Source organism: Microcebus murinus, chromosome 26 (assembly GCF_040939455.1).
Source record: "Microcebus murinus isolate Inina chromosome 26, M.murinus_Inina_mat1.0, whole genome shotgun sequence".
NCBI lineage: Eukaryota > Metazoa > Chordata > Mammalia > Primates > Cheirogaleidae > Microcebus > Microcebus murinus.
The window spans coordinates 18,134,009-18,151,712 of record NC_134129.1 but is presented as its reverse complement, the minus strand read 5'-3'; the positions used below and the strand labels follow the sequence as shown (position 1 = coordinate 18,151,712).

Genomic DNA, 17,704 nt, shown 5'->3' with positions numbered 1-17,704 from the left:
AGCAGAAAAAAGAGAGACGGGAGTCAAAAGAAGCTGGGCTGGAGGATGGTTTTGTTTCTGCCAGTGTTGTGTTTGCGATGCTGATGCGAGTATAAAGATTCTCGGCACTCCTTATTCGTTCTGCGTTTATTCATTCTCATTATTCATTCTATGTGTGTTCGGTACACACGCATTAGACAGTGGCTACGCTTGAAGTGCAGATGTGAATTGGTTGAATGAATGATCCAAGTGCTGTGGGTGTCGGTATCTTTTATAAGAGTCTGCAATCTAGCGCACTCGATGGGGTAAGAATCTGACCCTTGAACAGGGTTCAGAGCTAGAGCTGCGGGTTTGGATGTGGTCCACATGGCGATAATTGAATCCACAGAACCAAAGAAAGTAAAAGGAACTGGAAGTGAGGAAGAAGTATGTGTAGATTATTCTTTCGGGAAGTTTCATGGTCAGTGGGACAATATGTAATAAAAATTCAAGGGCAGGATGGCAGGATTGAGATTTTTGTTTTTCTTTTAAGGGAAAGGGTGTCTTGAATTTACCTCATGGCTGTGAAAATAAGGAACCGGTGGAGAAGTAGTTGGACATATAAAATAGAGGAACGGAAGAAGTTCTTTAAGAAAGTGGTTCTAAATAGCATAAAAGAAGGATTAGAAGGGTTAGTCCCAAGAAGAAAAAAAAAAAACTCAGGCTTTTCTCCTTATTTTGAGCCTTATTTGAATGTAATGTTGGCACACACAAAAGGCTAGAGACTTGATTTGGGGGTTTTTTGTTTGTTTATTTTTATAACACATTAGCCTTGGATGTTTTCTAAATGTTTCTGAAAAGGCAGAAACATTTAAAATTGCCTTTAAAAAGGCAATAATACTGTTTCCTATTGTGCCTTTTGTCAGCTCGACTGACCCACTGAGATATTTATTACTATTATATATTTTAATAAATAGTATCTCACATTTTTTAAAGTGTGACATGAGCCAGATGTCCAGGAGGGAAATGAATCGTTCATTTGGATTTGTTATATTTTGCTAGTTTTCCGTCTGTAACAAACTAAACCAACACTTAACAGGAAAACACACAATAAGGTATTTTGCTTCTTTATAGCAGTCCTTGAAGCAACTTGTGAACATCTTTTTTTGTGTTTGGGTTGCAGAGCCGCCAATTTATATTTCCTGTTCCTCGTGGTCCTGAACTGGGTGCCTTTGGTAGAAGCCTTCCAAAAGGAAATCACCATGCTGCCCCTCCTGGTCGTCCTGATGATCATCGCGATTAAAGATGGCTTGGAAGATTATCGCAAATACAAAATTGACAAACAGATTAATAACTTAGTAACTAAAGTGTATAGTAGGTAAGTGGCATGGGAACTTTGCCATAGAACCCTTGTTTCCGAAAATAAGCCCTACCCATACAATAAGCCCCAGCAGGATGTCTAAGCCTGTGCGCAATAGAAGCCCCACCCCGAAAATAAGCCCTAGTGATGGGCGTGGCTATGAAAATCAGCCCTAGTGATGGGCGTGGCTATGAAAATCAGCCCTAGTGATGGGTGATGGCTATGAAAATCAGCCCTAGTGGTGGGCGTGGCTATGAAAATCAGCCCTAGTGGTGGGCGTGGCTATGAAAACAAGCCCTGGTGGTGGGCGTGGTTATGAAAACAAGCCCTGGTGGTGGGCGTGGCTATGAAAATAAGTCCGGGCAGTGGGCGTGGCTATGAAAATCAGCCCTAGTGATGGGCGTGGCTGCGCAGTGCATCTGCACAACCCATGCGTGTCGTCGAGCGGGAAAGAACACGAGCAGCCCTTTTCATCTGTCCCGTGAGAGCTCTAGTGCTCCACAGGAGAGATCGGGGCCAGTGGTTCTAAAGGAAATAGAGTTGCAAGACATTCAGGATGGGATTCGGGGTTTGGAGAGTGAGGATGATGTTCCAGAAGAAGACGACTTCACTCTATTTGAATCAATGGAGATTTTGTTGTACCGTCCTTAAAAAGAATAACACATCCCCTGAAAGTAAGCCCTAGGGTGTCTTCTTGGGGAAAAATAAATAGAAGACCCTGTCTTATTTTTGAGGAAACATGGTATACACTTGTCTCATTTAGAAACATGCAGAATGTGACTTTTTTTTTCCCACTTAGATGTTAGCAGAACCCTTTTTGTGTTTTTTGTTATTGTTGTTGTTGTTAGTATTGTTGTTTTCAATTAACATTTCTTAGAAAAGTCCTACAGTGTATTTAATTCAGGTGTCAGAGAGGAAAACAAAAACATATAAGCCATTGTCAACCAGGAGTTGACAAAGCAAAAACCTCTATAACTCATGTATAAGTGGAATTGAAAAAAATTAAGGGCCGGGTGCGGTGGCTCACGCCTGTCATCCTAGCACTCTGGGAGGCCAAGGTGGGTGGATTGCTTGAGGTCCGGAGTTTGAAACCAGCCTGAGCAAGAGTGAGACCCCGTCTCTACTATAAATAGAAAGAAATTAATTGGCCAACTAATATATATACACAAAAAAATTAGCCAGGCATGGTGGCACATGCCTGTAGTTCCAGCCACTCGGGAGGCTGAGGCAGGAGGATCGCTTGAGCCCAGGAGTCGGAGGTTGCTGTGAGCGAGGCTGACGCCACGGCACTCACTCTAGCCTGGGCAACAGAGTGAGACTCTGTCTCAAAATAAATAAATAAATAAATAAGCTTCATACCATAAGAAGGAAAGCAAGCAGATAGTTTTTAACCCTAGATGTTGCATTAATAATTTAGGATTAAGAAGAGGATGGGATATGAAAAATAAGAATGAATATGAATGGATGTGAAAAACAAGATGGGATATAAAAATGAAAAGACAGGAGCTGTCGATAGAGGAAAAGGATTGTGAAGAATGGAGAAGAGTATTATTTTCTTTTTGTGCACAAAACTAGAGGCGTCCTGTTGCAGCTACAATAAAGGATATTCATGAAAGGAGGTCTTTTCAGGGCCATATTTGCTGAGCTGGAGGCCTGGTTTTTCCAGTATTTATGAAATAGAAAGTCTGTGTAGCCAAAAATAAACTCTATTGCGGTGAGTTTTGAACAGTGGTATGTAGTATATGCAGCTCCTGGGTTTTTATTCTTAGATGGAAATTAATACTTATTTAACAGTATAGACAAGTATAACTTGTCTTCAATCTTATGTGAGCCAAAGAGGAAAAGGTTAGAGAAGATTTCTCCAAAGAAGAGATATTTAATCCAAAACCTGCAGGATTCTGAATTTTGTTCACTATTAGAATTCGTCAGTGGCCTTCACATTTGTTTTAAAGATCTGTTAAGAAAACAGGGGAAAGAACTCTTTTTCTCCTTTTTTAAGATGATGTGAGATTACTTGGATAATGAAAATTTAGCTCTATTTTTTTTTTTCTCGTACTCACGTCCAATCTGAAGGGAACCAGAGAAACTGATGTCTTGTGTAAAAATATGGAATAATTGTTGTAAGTCCACGGTTTTCTTGTTAAAGCCATAGAACATATTACCACAACAGTCGTATGACTCTTTCAATAATGTTTGAGTGCTGTGCTTACAATATCCCAGGGATAGAGAGGTGGAATGTTGGTATAGTCTCTACCCCCCAAAAATAGCTATAAGAAATAGCTTAATACTTTACACCAGGGGTCCTCAAACTACAACCCGCGGGCCACATGTGGTCCACTGAGGACATTTATCCGGCCCGCCAGGTGTTTTAGCCACCGCTGCCTGTCCTGCTTAGCAGCCGCTGCCTGTCCTGCTTAGCAGCCGACTCGTCCCGGGCCCACAGTGCGCACTCTCCAATGGTCTAAGGGACAGTGACCTGGCCCCCTGTTTACAAAGGTTGAGGACCCCTGCTTTTATACACTATTTTACATGGTTTGGGGCTTGATGTTCTTTTTAAACTTTTTTTTTTTTTTTTTCTTTTTCCATTTTAGGAAAGAGAAAAAATACATGGACCGACGCTGGAAAGAAGTTACTGTCGGCGACTTTATTCGCCTCTCCTGTAACGAGGTCATCCCTGCGGACATGGTGTTGCTCTTTTCCTCCGATCCGGATGGGATCTGTCACATCGAGACTTCCGGGCTGGATGGAGAGAGCAATTTAAAACAGAGGCAGGTGGTTCGAGGCCAGGCAGAGCAGGTGAATAATGTGTTCCCAGGTGGCGACCAATTAACTTTATTTTTTTTCCAGAAGATAACTGAGCTCATTTTTTACCGTACAAAAGAGAGACAAAGAGAATTTTAGATTACTTAATTTTTGCCATGACAAAACAGAATCCCAGAAGGTTTAATCCATTTCCAGGTATCGGTGAAAGTGTATTTATTGTATTTTTATAGGTAATAGGATAGGACTTTGGAGTTCCCATATTTCAGACCGGCAATCATGTTTTCTGTAATGCAATTAAAGGAACCCAAACAGAATTGTTTTGCAATTCGGAAAATTATTTTGCAAGGGAAATAATCACCTGCTCATTATTTTTCTTAAGCTTAGAGTTTATATCTTACGTTTTTTTTTGTTGTTGTTGTTCATTGTTCTAATATCTACAATTACTGACATAGCAAACCTTCTAAGACTTTGTGGCTTCTCTTGCCACCTAAATTCTAGACCTCAAACTACGGCCCGTGGGCCACATGCGGGCCTTGAGATGAAGTATTTTAAAATTTAATGTTTTTTTATTATTATTATTTTATTATTATTATTATTTTTACCTGAACCACTATGAAGTCAGGGTTCCTTCATCTTGTAAACCAAAAAATGTTTCAGCCTAGTAATAATGCTCTTATCTTTGGCAAATTTTGTGTCTCATTGTGCCCATCTTTCTGCCTATGGCTGTCATTTAGATATTCTGTGACTGATATGGCTCTCAGACTACTGTCGTTTCACTTTTGTAAGCAGTCCTGCACCTGAGATGTTGGTAAAAATCTTGCACAACTTAAATTTCTGTTGTTCCACAAAAGACCTACTTTTAGGCTGAAGTCAGTTGATTGGCTGATTTTTTTTTTTTTAACTTTTAAAAATTAATTAATTAATTTATTTTTGAGACTGAGTCTCACTCTGTTGCCCGGGCTAGAGTGAGTGCTGTGGCGTCAGCCTCGCTCACAGCAACCTCAAACTCCTGGGCTCAAGCGATCCTCCTGCCTCAGCCTCCCGAGTAGCTGGGACTAACCAAGTGAACGCCACCATGCCCGGCTAATTTTCTCTACATACTTTTAGTTGGCCAATTAATTTATTTCTATTTATAGTAGAGACGGGGTCTTGCTCTTGCTCAGGCTGGTCTCGAATGATTGGTTGATTAATCAGCACACTGTGGGCTCAATGAAGGGTGAGCTCTTTGGAATCCAATGACCTTGATTGTCATCCTGGTCCAAATACCTTCTTGTTTTGAGAGCTTTTGCAAATCACTGACACTCTTTGTGTTTCTCTCGTCATCTATTAATTAGGCCTAATTATGGTAGCTACCTCATGGGGTTGTGGAGAAGAAATGAGTTAATATATTTAAAGTGCATAATAGCTTCTAGTCCATCAAAAGAACGCCATAGATATTATAGCAAATCAAATCATATGATCATATAATTCACATTTTTTCATATGCTTTCGATGATATACATATTAATATTTTATGAGATATGTAAATACCATAGCATTTATTTTAGTAGCCAAAAAGTCATGTGAAAAATTTTTAAAAAGGGGTTGATTTGGCTTATTCTTAGAGAATCCACAACTTTCAGGATCTGTGTTTTATAAAGGCACTTTGCTTATTTGCTCATTCATTTCATAAAGCGTATTAAAATTATCTGCTTGATCCATTAGAGAATTTTGTAAGACATGGATATGTCCAGCTTATTTTTAAATCTTTATTTATAAAATTTGGCTGAGATCAAGCGCATATGTGCTCGAAGTGTTCACATATATATATTTTTTTAACATTTTTTTCTTATTTTATTTATAAAAAAATATTTAAACTCATTTCTCTCTCTTTTTTTTTTTTGTCTCCTGAAGTTCATTAGGATGGCGCACACATATATATTTAATCTCAGAAATTACCTATATGATTAAAGACCACAACAAAAGTATTTTCAGTTTTTCAGTGCTTCGTTGATAAAAGAGTGTTTATAAGTAGAACTCCCTTCTGGAGAGTCCTGGATAAATTTCAATAAATGATCCAGACATTCCCATCACCTACACATACTCATTAATGCTTGAGACCATTCTGATCCCAATTATGAGTCCCCTAATTATGCCTATACTTTCTTTAATCTGGGAAATATGATATAAACTTTGTGGCAAAATAGCCTTATTAAGAACTGATGGAGGCTGGGTGTGGTGGCTCATGCCTGTGATCCTAGCACTCTGGGAGGCCGAGGTGGGAGGATCATTGGAGCTCAGGAGTTCGAGACCAGCTTGAGCAAGAGCAAGACCCCGTCTCTACTAAAAATAGAAAGAAATTAATTGGCCAACTAAAAATAGATAGAAAGAATTCGCCAGGCAGGGTGACGCATGCCTGTAGTCCCAGCTACTGGGGAGGCTGAGGCAGGAGGATCGCTTGAGCCCAAGAGTTTGAGGTTGCTGTGAGTGAGGCTGATGCCACTGTACTCTCTAGCCCAGGCAACAGAGTGAGACTGTCTCAAAAAAAAAAACAAAAAAAAACAATTGATGGACATAACACACTTAAGTGTCAAGGGTTTAACCTTGAATTCTTGTTGTTTTGTGATTTTTTGAAATATTTTTAGGACTCTGAAGTTGATCCCGAGAAGTTCTCCAGTAGGATAGAATGTGAAAGTCCAAACAATGATCTCAACAGATTCCGAGGTTTCCTGTGAGTGATGCATGACTTGCCTTTGTGGGTGTGAGTGGCATTGTGTGTTGCAATTATTATTATTTTTTCTTTTTTAAAAATATTAAATACATTTATTTATTTTTTTTTTTTACTTTTTTTTTCTTTTTTTACAGAGGAAATAAAACAGGCATGTGTGTTGCAATTATGCTTAACTCAATAAAACTTTTGTGTTCTTATACCCATGGCAAACAACTAAAGGCCATAAGTTTAGCCATCTATAAATTTAGCTTATTTTAATAATTTGATAAATATTTACCTATATGTATGTGTGTGTATATATATGTACATATGTGTGTATATATACACACACACACACACATATTTTTAGCTGGTGCTTACCTGGGAATGTTACATGGAAGTGAGAATTAATTTCCTCATCTATTTTATTAAAAAGTCGAATTAGATTAAACTTGAGGATGCTTCTAACTCTGACAGTCTCTTTGTACATGAGTCTGTGCGTATAAAGGAATGTAAACCTACACCTATTAGAAAAAAAGTGCTTTACAGATTATGGGAATGAAATGACAAATCTATTTTCCTCTTTCTTTTCAGTATGAAACTTTCTTTGAAGAATTTTTATTTTCTTTCCATTGTCATGCCAGATAGCAAGGAGAGCAGATATGTTGACAATTTTTACATATGCCATAAAGAAGCAACAAGGTGTAGACTGAAGTTTATTGCTTAGGAAACAACCTAATTTTAATGCTGAAATTAAGAGGACATTTTAAAAATATGTGAAAAATGACTCTTTGCTTATTTGTTTAAATATTCCGGTGATTTTGCTCAGTGTTTTTGCCACTACGGTAATTTAGTCAACGAATTACTTTGATAATTTTAAAATGATTTATTACAAAAAATTTCAAGCATGTACAAGTGGAAAGAAAAGTATAATGAGCACCCATGTGCCACTATAGAGCCTTAGCTATTTCACAGTATTGCCAACTTTGTTTCTTTTTTTTTTAATTTTTATTTTTTTAAATTTTTTTAATTTTTATTTTTTTGAGACAGAGTCTCACTCTGTTGCCCAGGTTAGAGTGAGTGCCGTGGCATCAGCCTCACTCACAGCAACCTCAATCTCCTGGGCTCAAGCGATCCTCCTGCCTCAGCCTCCCGAGTAGCTGGGACTACAGGCATGCACCACCAAGCCCGGCTAATTTTTTCTATCTATTTTTGGTTGGCCAATTAATTTCTTTTTATTTTTAGTAGAGACGGGGTCTCGCTCTTGCTCAGGCTGGTCTCGAACTCCTGAGCTCCAATGATCCTCCCACCTTGGCCTTCCAGAGTGCCAGGATGACAGGCGTGAGCCACCGCGCCCGGCCTTCCCATCAGCCCTAGAAGCAATGATTTTAGCAGCCACCAATTATCATTTGCCTAAAACGATTCTTGATTTCATCCAGGTCGAAAATAGTAATTTCCTAATTTTATCAAGAATTTTTCCTTCATCCGTTACTAGGTTGCCCTCTGTAGAGTTTATACTAGCAAAGCAGCATCCTCAGTCAGAATATTTTTGGGATTCTGTAGTAATAGAAGTTGATAAACGGTGACTAACAGAAAACAACGGCAGTTGGGAACTTGTTGCATCTTTTTCCTAGCTAAAGCAAGTAACCGAAATCACAAAAGTAAATAGGCCAGCGGCCGGGCGCGGTGGCTCACGCCTGTAATCCTAGCACTCTGGGAGGCCGAGGCCAGTGGATTGCTCGAGGTTGGGAGTTCGAAACCATCCTGAGTGAGACCCTGTCTCTACTAAAAATAGAAAGAAATTAATTGACCAACTAAAAATATATATACAAAAAATTAGCTGGGCATGGTGGTGCATGCCTGTAGTCCCAGCTACTTGGGAGGCTGAGGCAGGAGGATCGCTTGAGCCCAGGAGTTTGAGGTTGCTGTGAGCCAGGCTGACGCCACGGCACTCACTCTAGCCAGGGCAACAAAAGTGAGACTCTGTCTCAAAAAAAAAAAAAAGTAAATAGGCCAGAGATTTGAAACCTTTCATTTGAAATGTCTAACTTGTTGCTCCAAATCAAGAACGTTCTACTCAAGGACGCCGAGTTTTATTTTAAATCCCCACTGTTGCCGTTGAAAAATAAATCTATCTGCTGTCTTTCTTATAGAGAACATGCCAACAGAGAACGTGTGGGTCTCAGCAAAGAAAACCTGTTACTTAGAGGATGTACCATTAGAAACACAGAGGCTGTTGTGGGCATTGTGGTTTATGCAGGTTGGTTATACTTCTGATTTTCATCCTTGTCTCCTCTGTGCATTTCTACAAGTTAACATTTTTCCCTTGCTCAAAAATACAATCTACGGAAGCAGAAAGAAAATCCTGTTTTGGTAAACTTAATCATGGGTCTCTGTTTAATCTAAATGGATCACAAAAGCAGACTAAAGTGACAAAATATGTTATGTAACTAAGTTTTTTATTAAATTGTCTGCCAGAGAGTTTTTTTTTGTTTTTTTTTTGTTTTTTTTGAGACAGAGTCTCACTTTATTGCCCAGGCTAGAGTGAGTGCCGTGGCGTCAGTCTAGCTCACAGCAACCTCCAACTCCTGGCTCAAGCAATCCTCCTGCCTCAGCCTCCCAAGTAGCTGGGACTACAGGCATTCGCCACCATGCCCAGTTAATTTTTTGTATATATATTAGTTGGCCAATTAATTTCTTTCTATTTATAGTAGAGACGGGGTCTCGCTCTTGCTCAGGCTGGTTTCGAGCTCCTGACCTCGAGCAATCCGCCGGCCTCGGCCTCCCAGAGAGCTAGGATTACAGGTGTGAGCCACCGCGCCCGGCCTGCCAGAGAGTTTTTTAAGTATGATATTTGCTTCCTGGTTTTAATTTGTCTCTTTTCTTTTCTTTTCTTTTTTTTTTGAGACAGAGTTTTACTCTGTTGCCTGGGCTAGAGTGAGTGCCGTGGTGTCAGCCTCGCTCACAGCAACCTCAAACTCCTGGGCTCAAGCGATCCTCCTGCCTCAGCCTCCCGAGTAGCTGGGACTACAGGCATGCGCCACCATGCCCGGCTAATTTTTTCTACAAATTTTTAGTTGGCCAATTAATTTCTTTCTATTTTTTTTTTAGTAGAGACGGGGTCTCGCTCTTGCTCAGGCTGGTTTGGAACTCCTGACCTTGAGCGATCCTCCCGCCTCGGCCTCCCAGAGAGCTAAGATTACAGGTGTGAGCCCCCGCGCCCGGCTCATTTGTCTCTTTTCTGCTATGTTCCATGTCCTCTGCAGGTCATGAAACCAAAGCAATGCTGAACAACAGTGGGCCACGGTATAAACGCAGCAAATTAGAAAGAAGAGCAAATACTGACGTTCTCTGGTGTGTCCTGCTTCTGGTCATGATGTGTTTGACTGGTGCCCTGGGTAGGTAAAATTCGATTGTTTGCTGACATCTTTTCAACAGGACATTAAAGTATTTTATTCCAAAATGATATTTATGACTGTTTGACTTCTGCAAGGGAGCTTTTATTTGTTTTCTTCACCTCTCATCTCTCTCATCTTTTGGCTTGAAAAACTTTAATGTTGACCCTACCCACTTCCACATTGCAACCGGACTGAAGGGACATGGGAAGAGGTTTAAAGATAGAGAAATGGGGACAGGAGAATGTGTAGCCTTTCGATTTGAGTTTGTTTCCAGAAACAAGCAATTTGGTGTTCCGCTAAAATGAAAACCCTCATCCCTTCTCCGTTAGGAATAAGAGTTTTTTGTTTGCATAACAAATATATATGTCGCATCTTTTTGATGTCTGTGTACTTTTTTTTGTAAGATCATGGGATCTGGTTGAGCAGATATGAAAACATACTCTTTTTTAATATCCCCGAGCCTGATGGACGTACTGTATCTCCGGTGTTGGCGGGATTCTATATGTTTTGGACCATGATCATTCTATTACAGGTAATTTCCATGAAGCTTGTCATAGAGTTTTAAGATCTTTGCTATTAGTCCAGCTACATTCATTTTCTCATCCTTCCTTTAACCTACTTTACCATTTTTTTTTTTTTTTAATTGTTCGGATCCTCTTAGGTCCTGATTCCCATTTCTCTCTACGTTTCCATTGAAATTGTCAAGCTCGGACAAATATATTTCATTCAAAGTGACGTGGATTTCTACGATGAGAAAACGGATTCTACTGTTCAGTGCCGGTCCCTGAACATCACGGAGGATCTTGGACAGATTCAGTACCTCTTTTCTGACAAGACAGGGACCCTCACTGAGAATAAGATGGTCTTTCGAAGGTGTAGCATAGCAGGATTTGATTATTGCCATGAAGAAAACGGTGAGTGTTGAGTTTCTACCAAAACCAACCTTAACGTCGGTCTTTTTTTTTTGCAACCACTTAAATGTCTGAGATAAAAGTGCTTTATTTAAGCATTGGGTACTTCACACATCCAAGTGGGCTTTAAGCATCATTATTGTCCCTTCAAGAGGGACAGAGACTTCTGGTTCTCATTAGAATCACGTCTAGAACTATTTAAAAATGCAAGTGCCAGGATCCCAGACCAGGCCTGTTGAATCAATATCAAATCAGGCCTTGTGAGTCTGAATCCTGTGTCCACTGTCACAAGCTATGTGACCTGGGCCAAGTTATCTCATTTCTCTGTGCCTCAATGTAAAAAGGGTCAATGATAGTATCTACCTCATTGAATGAGAAAGAGGATGAGAGAAAATAATTCATGCAAAGGCCCTTAGAACAGAGCACGGAGGAGAATGAATTCTCCATAAACATTAGCTGCTGTTATTATTGTCGCCGTAATTATTGTTGTTAAAATAAGAAATAGGCCTGTCTCTTAAGAAGTCCGTGGTCTGGCGTGGGTGTGTAAACATAAAATTACCACATGAATTGTCACAAGATCAAAGTCAACGTTCTTGTTCCATATTGTTTTGGTTTTCAGTCAACATTGGAGGCCGATTTTTGCACCTCCAAAGATGTGACATATATATTTATTATGCAGACAAAAAACTCTTATTCCTAATGGAGAAGGGATGAGGGTTTTCATTTTAGCGGAACACCAATTGCTTGATTTTTGGAAACAAACTCAAATCGAAAGGCTGTACATTCTCCTGTCCCCATTTCTCTGTCTTTAAACCTCTTCCCATGTCCCTTCAGTCCGGTGGCAATGTGGAAGTGGGTAGGGTCAACATTAAAGTTTTTCAAGCCAAAAGATGAGAGAGATGAGACGTGGAGAAAACAAATAAAACTTTGATTAAGCTTTCGTTCTTGGGCCCTTTGGAAAAACACATTGAAAGTGTGATAAACTTTTTGATCCATAGACTAATGCCCACTTCTAGGTACCAAATCAACGCAAGTAACAGGCTGTCATCAGGATACCAGGCATTTGAAGAAGGAAATGGGAAAGGAAGGCATACTGAGGATTAAATAAGGAAGAGAAATAAGGTAGATAATTCGGTACCCAACCCAGTACCTACCTTCAGGCAAAGAAAAGAACAGACATTGTATATTTTCTCTTGTGAGGCAAGAGTTCTTGACCCACATTGAGGCATTCCTGGAACTAATTAGAACCTACTTTAAGAGAAAGATTAGAAGTCTTTATTGCCATTTGGGTACGTTTTTCTTATCAATAAGATACGAAACTTTTATTTGTCATGCCCAGTTTTTATAAGATTCTCACTGGGCCTAGAATTATAGCTCCGGTAGCTTTGTTTTCTGAATCACGTTGTAACTCTACCGGTCTTATTTACTTCTCGTAACTCTTCACAAAGTGATTAATGGTTGAGTCACTCCGTGTCTTCTTGATTCCATTCTTCCAGTTCTACTTATTGAGCAAGTTTGCCCTACAGTAATAGCCGAGCTACCCAGCATTTTACTAATGACACAGTTGCACCATGACTGGCTTCTCTAAAGGTGGCTGGGAGAAGTTGCACGATCATTAAGTATAGCCTTCATGTGTATATGTGCTTTGAAGTTTTCCACTTATCCGAGGTTCTGTTCTCCAGAGTTTCAGTTACCCATGGTACAGTACAGTAAGATATTTTGAGAAAGAGAGAGAGAGACCACAGTCGTATAATTTTTTTTACAGTATATTGTTATAATTATTCTATTATTATTGTTAATCTCTTACTGTGCCCAATTTATAAATAAAACTCTATCATATGTATGTATATACAAATTGTATATGTAGGTTCTGTGCTATCCATGGCTTTAGGCATCCATTAGGGTCCTTATATCTCCCATGGATAAAGGACTGTACTCTACTTTTAAAATGCTATTGTATTTTCAGTAAATTTCTTGAGTTAGTCAAGAATTCACCGGCCTCAGCACTATTGACATTTTAGGCCAAATTACTCTTTGCTGTGCGCATTATAAGATCCTGAGGATTATCTTTGATCCCTAGAAACAGGGGACCCTGAGGACTCAAGAGGATTGGCTGCAGAATCTAATAGAACTGGTTTTAAGATTAGCCTGCAACATTTTTGTGAGATGGGGCAAATTATTTGTGAGATGGGGCAGATTATTTGAGTTTATTTATTGTAAAAACATGGGTATTGGCCGGGCGCAGTGGTTCACGTCTGTCGTCCCAGCACTCTGGGAGGCCAAGGCGGGAGGATCGCTCTTAAGGTCAGGAGTTCGAAACCAGCCTGAGCAAGAGCGAGACCCCCCGTCTGTACTAAAAATAGAAAGAAATGAATTGGCCAACTAAATATATATAGAAAAAATTAGCCAGGCATATGGCGCATGCCTGTAGTCCCAGCTACTCGGGAGGCTGAGGCAGGAGGATCGCTTGAGCCCAGGAGTTGGAGGTTGCTGTGAGCGAGGCTGACGCCACGGCACTCGAGCCTGAACAACACAGTGAGACTCAGTCTCAAAAAAAAAAAAATAAAGATATTGTAATTCAAAGATGGGATGGGATGAGATCACCAAGGAAGTGTCGTTGGAGGAGAGAAGGAGCTCCAATATTTGAAGGCTGAGATGAAAAGGCGGCAGGAGAAACCAAGAAGCACCTGTCATGGAAGGAGGAGGAAACCCAGTTAAGTGTGGCATCCGAAGAATGAAAAGAGACATTTCAAGAAGGAAAGAAAGGTCGCCCGTGCTGGATATTATTACCAAGGGCCCCCACACGACGAGGACAGACGTGGGCGTCAGATTTGGCCACATGGCGCTCGCCGGGGACCCAGGCGAGAGCAGCGTCAGTGGAGAGACAGGGACGTAGAGTCATGAAATGGGTCGCAGAGACGTTGGCGTAAGTGAAAGGAGGAAGACCTCTAAGGGGAAGTCACTGCGGGCTCAGAGGGGGGAGGTCACGGATGGAGAGCCTGGCGTTTGAATCATGGAAAGGACATTTCATCCTGGTAGCAGAAGGAAAGACAGACGTGTGGGTGCAGGTGAAGGTAAGTTGGTAGATTTTTTTTTTTTGAGACAGTCTCACTCTGTTGCCCGGGCTCGAGTGCCGTGGCGTCAGCCTAGCTCACAGCAACCTCCAACTCCTGGCCTCAAGCGATCCTCCTGCCTCAGCCTCCTCCCGAGGAGCTGGGACTACAGTTGCCCACCATCACGCCTGGCTAATTTTTCTGTTTTTTTTTTTGTATAGAGACAGAGTCTGTCTCTTCCTTAGGCTGGTCTTGAACTCCCAGCCTCAAGCAATCCTCCTGCCTCAGCCTCCCTCTGGAGTAGCTGGGACTACAGGCATGCACCACCATGCCCGGCTAATTTTTTTTTTTTATATATATATTTTTACTTGGCCGATTATTTTCTTTCTATTTATAGTAGAGACGGGGGTCTCGCTCTTGCTCAGGCTGGTTTCGAACTCCTGACCTCGAGAGCGATCCTCCCGCCTCGGCCTCCCAGAGTGCTGGGATGACAGGCGTGAGCCACCGCGCCTGGACAAGTTGATAGGTTTGGTGACAGGGGAAAAAAAAAATAGAGAGTTCCTCTCTGGTTATTTCTGCTTTTCTGCATGAAGGGTGAGGCAGGTTCCTCCATGAGGGGCGTGGAGGTGGCGGGTGGGGTTTGACACCCGGGTTGGAGAGTGCGGGAAGTGGGGTGCGAGGGTAGCTGTTGAAGGAACTGCCTGACCTTCAGCTTCCCAGATGATGACTCAGTGTGACTTTTTGTCCCTCAGCCAGGAGGTTAGGGTCCTACCAGGAAGCCGGCTCTGAAGATGAGGAATTTGCAGACACTTTGAGTGGCTCCACCAGCAATGAGGCGACACCCAGAGCCGACGGCGGCAGGACGGTCCCCAACGCGCCTTCTGGAAGCAAGCCCCCGAGCCAGCCCGCCGGGAGCTCGGGTGCTGTGGGAAGTGGACAAGGAGCCGGGGACGTGCCCAGCCCCAGGCAGGCTGCCTTCAGCAGCCCCATCGTAAGTCCCACGCCCGCCTGGCACCTTCCACGGCCCCCAGTGTGCCATGAAAGAACAAGCTTTGCAACCACGCCAGAGCCAGGCTCCACTGTGCTTCCTCTGCCTATGAAGAGACCACACAGGCAGGGTGAGGTGGCTCACGCCTGTCATCCTAGCACTCTGGGAGGCCGAGGAGGGAGGATCGCTCGAGGTCAGGAGTTCGAAACCAGCCTGAGCAAGAGCGAGACCCCCCGTCTGTACTAAAAATAGAAAGAAATTAATTGGCCAACTAAATATAGATAGAAAAAATGAGCCGGGCATGGAGGTGCATGCCTGTAGTCCCAGCTACTCGGGAGGAGGCTGAGGCAGGAGGATCGCTGGAGCCCAGGAGTTGGAGGTTGCTGTGAGCGAGGCTGATGCCACGGCACTCTAGCTCGAGCAACAGAGTGAGACTGTGTCTCAAAAAAAAAAAAAAGAAAGGATAAAAGAAAAAAAAAGAAGAGACGACATAATTGCAGCTAGCACGGTGTGAATAGTGCCCTCTCTTTTTAAAAAGAGTCGGAACTCATCGGTTGCTGTTGGATGAATCTATGATCCAGGGAGAATTCCAAGCATAATAAAATATATTTCTGGCATCGTGTATTTCAAAATGAGAAGCACACTTAATCAACTAGATTTTGGTGAGAGCTGTTGTGCCTGTTTCATTTAATAGTCAAGGTAACTTCCATTAATAATGTATACTCCAGATTTTCCATTTATTATTATTATTATTTATTTATTTATTTATTTTGAGACAGAGTCTCACTCTGTTGCCCAGGCTAGAGTGAGTGCCGTGGCGTCAGCCTAGCTCACAGCAACCTCAGACTCCTGGGCTCCAGCGATCCTCCTGCCTCAGCCTCCCGAGTAGCTGGGACTACAGGCACGCGCCACCATGCCCGGCTCATTTTTTTTCTATGTATTTTTAGTTGTCCGATTAATTTCTTTATATTTTTAGCAGAGACGGGGGTCTCACTCTCGCTCAGGCTGGTTTCGAACTGCTGACCTCGAGCGATCCTCCCGCCTCAGCCTCCCGAGTAGCTGGGACTACAGGCACGCGCCACCATGCCCGGCTAATTTTTTTTCTATGTATTTTTAGTTGTCCGATTAATTTCTTTCTATTTTTAGCAGAGACGGGGTCTCGCTCTCGCTCAGGCTGGTCTCGAACTCCTGACCTCGAGCGATCCTCCCGCCTCGGCCTCCCAGAGTGCAAGGATGACAGGCGTGAGCCACCGAGCCCGGCCTCCATTTATTTTTTATGTTTTTTTTTTTTATTTTTCTGTTCTTCTCATCATGACACCATATACATGAAATCTTCTCTAGAAAGATAAAGTTTACCAGCTCATGCTTCCTTTAGACCTTGCTTAAGGAAGTTACTTCTCATGTTAATTTAAAACCCCAATTTTGTTATTAGTATTAAAACCTCAATATTTATTATAACAACACTCTGTGTTATTGGATCTTCAGGAAACAGATGTGGTCCCAGACCCCAGGCTTTTGGACAAATTCAGTCAGATTACACCTCAGCTCTTTACCTCGCTGGATGAGACCGTCCAGAATCTACCGCTGGAGACTTTGTACATCGCCGACTTCTTTATCGCGTTGGCGATTTGTAACACAGTAGTGGTTTCTGCTCCTGACCAGCCTCGGCAAAAGGTAAGGTCTCTACTGCAAAAGAGAGCCGCCTTCCAGCAGAGAACTTTGGGCTTCAGTGTATCTGTCCTGGCGGTGGCTCCCGCCTGTAACCCTAGCACTCTGGGAGGCCGAGGCGGGAGGATCGCTCTCGAGGTCAGGAGTTCGAAACCAGCCTGAGCAAGAAACGAGACCCCGTCTCTACTAAAAATAGAAAGAAATTAGCTGGACAACTAAAAATATATAGAAAAAATGAGCCGGGCGTGGTGGCGCATGCCTGTAGTCCCAGCTACTCGGGAGGCTGAGGCAGGAGGATCGCTGGAGCCCAGGAGTTGGAGGTTGCTGTGAGCGAGGCTGACGCCACGGCACTCACTCTAGCCCGGGCAACACAGTGAGACTCTGTCTCAAAAAAAATGTATCTGGGCCGGGCGCAGTGGCTCGCGCCTGTAATCCTAGCACTTTGGGAGGCCGAGGCAGGCGGATTGCTCAAGGTCAGGAGTTCGAAACCAGCCTGAGCGAGACCCCGTCTCTACCAAAAATAGAAAGAAATTAATTGACCAACTAAAAAATATATATACAAAAAATTAGCCAGGCATGGTGGCGCATGCCTGTAGTCCCAGCTACTCGGGAGGCTGAGGCAGGAGGATCGCTTGAGGCCAGGAGTTAGAGATTACTGTGAGCCAGGCTGACGCCACGGCACTCACTCTAGCCTGGGCAACAAAGTGAGACTCTGTCTCAAAAAAAAAAAAAAAAAAAAAAGTATCTGTCCTGGTCTTGTTATGTGGATAATAGTAATAAATAATAGCAGCTGTATAGCATTTCTTCAGCATTTATTCTGTGTTCTTCTCTTACCCTGGTCTAACTGATTTACTGGTGTTAACAGGTTTAATCTTCCCAACAACTCCGAGAGTTAGACACTATGACTCCACTCTTC

The 17,704-nt window shown here is 42.2% G+C and overlaps 1 protein-coding gene across 2 annotated transcripts in view; it reads left to right on the top strand.

Annotated features, from left to right (window-relative positions):
- ATP10D (ATPase phospholipid transporting 10D (putative)) overlaps positions 1–17,704 on the top strand; it is a 74,214-nt gene that overhangs the window by 20,569 nt on the left and 35,941 nt on the right. For both annotated transcript variants that reach the window (XM_075997865.1, XM_075997866.1), the window contains exons 3-11: positions 1,142–1,336; positions 3,910–4,114; positions 6,706–6,791; positions 8,924–9,030; positions 10,037–10,168; positions 10,573–10,700; positions 10,830–11,082; positions 14,885–15,123; positions 16,606–16,794. In XM_075997865.1, the coding sequence (XP_075853980.1) occupies positions 1,142–1,336; positions 3,910–4,114; positions 6,706–6,791; positions 8,924–9,030; positions 10,037–10,168; positions 10,573–10,700; positions 10,830–11,082; positions 14,885–15,123; positions 16,606–16,794 (1,534 nt within the window). The remainder of the gene's footprint in view (positions 1–1,141; positions 1,337–3,909; positions 4,115–6,705; positions 6,792–8,923; positions 9,031–10,036; positions 10,169–10,572; positions 10,701–10,829; positions 11,083–14,884; positions 15,124–16,605; positions 16,795–17,704) is intronic.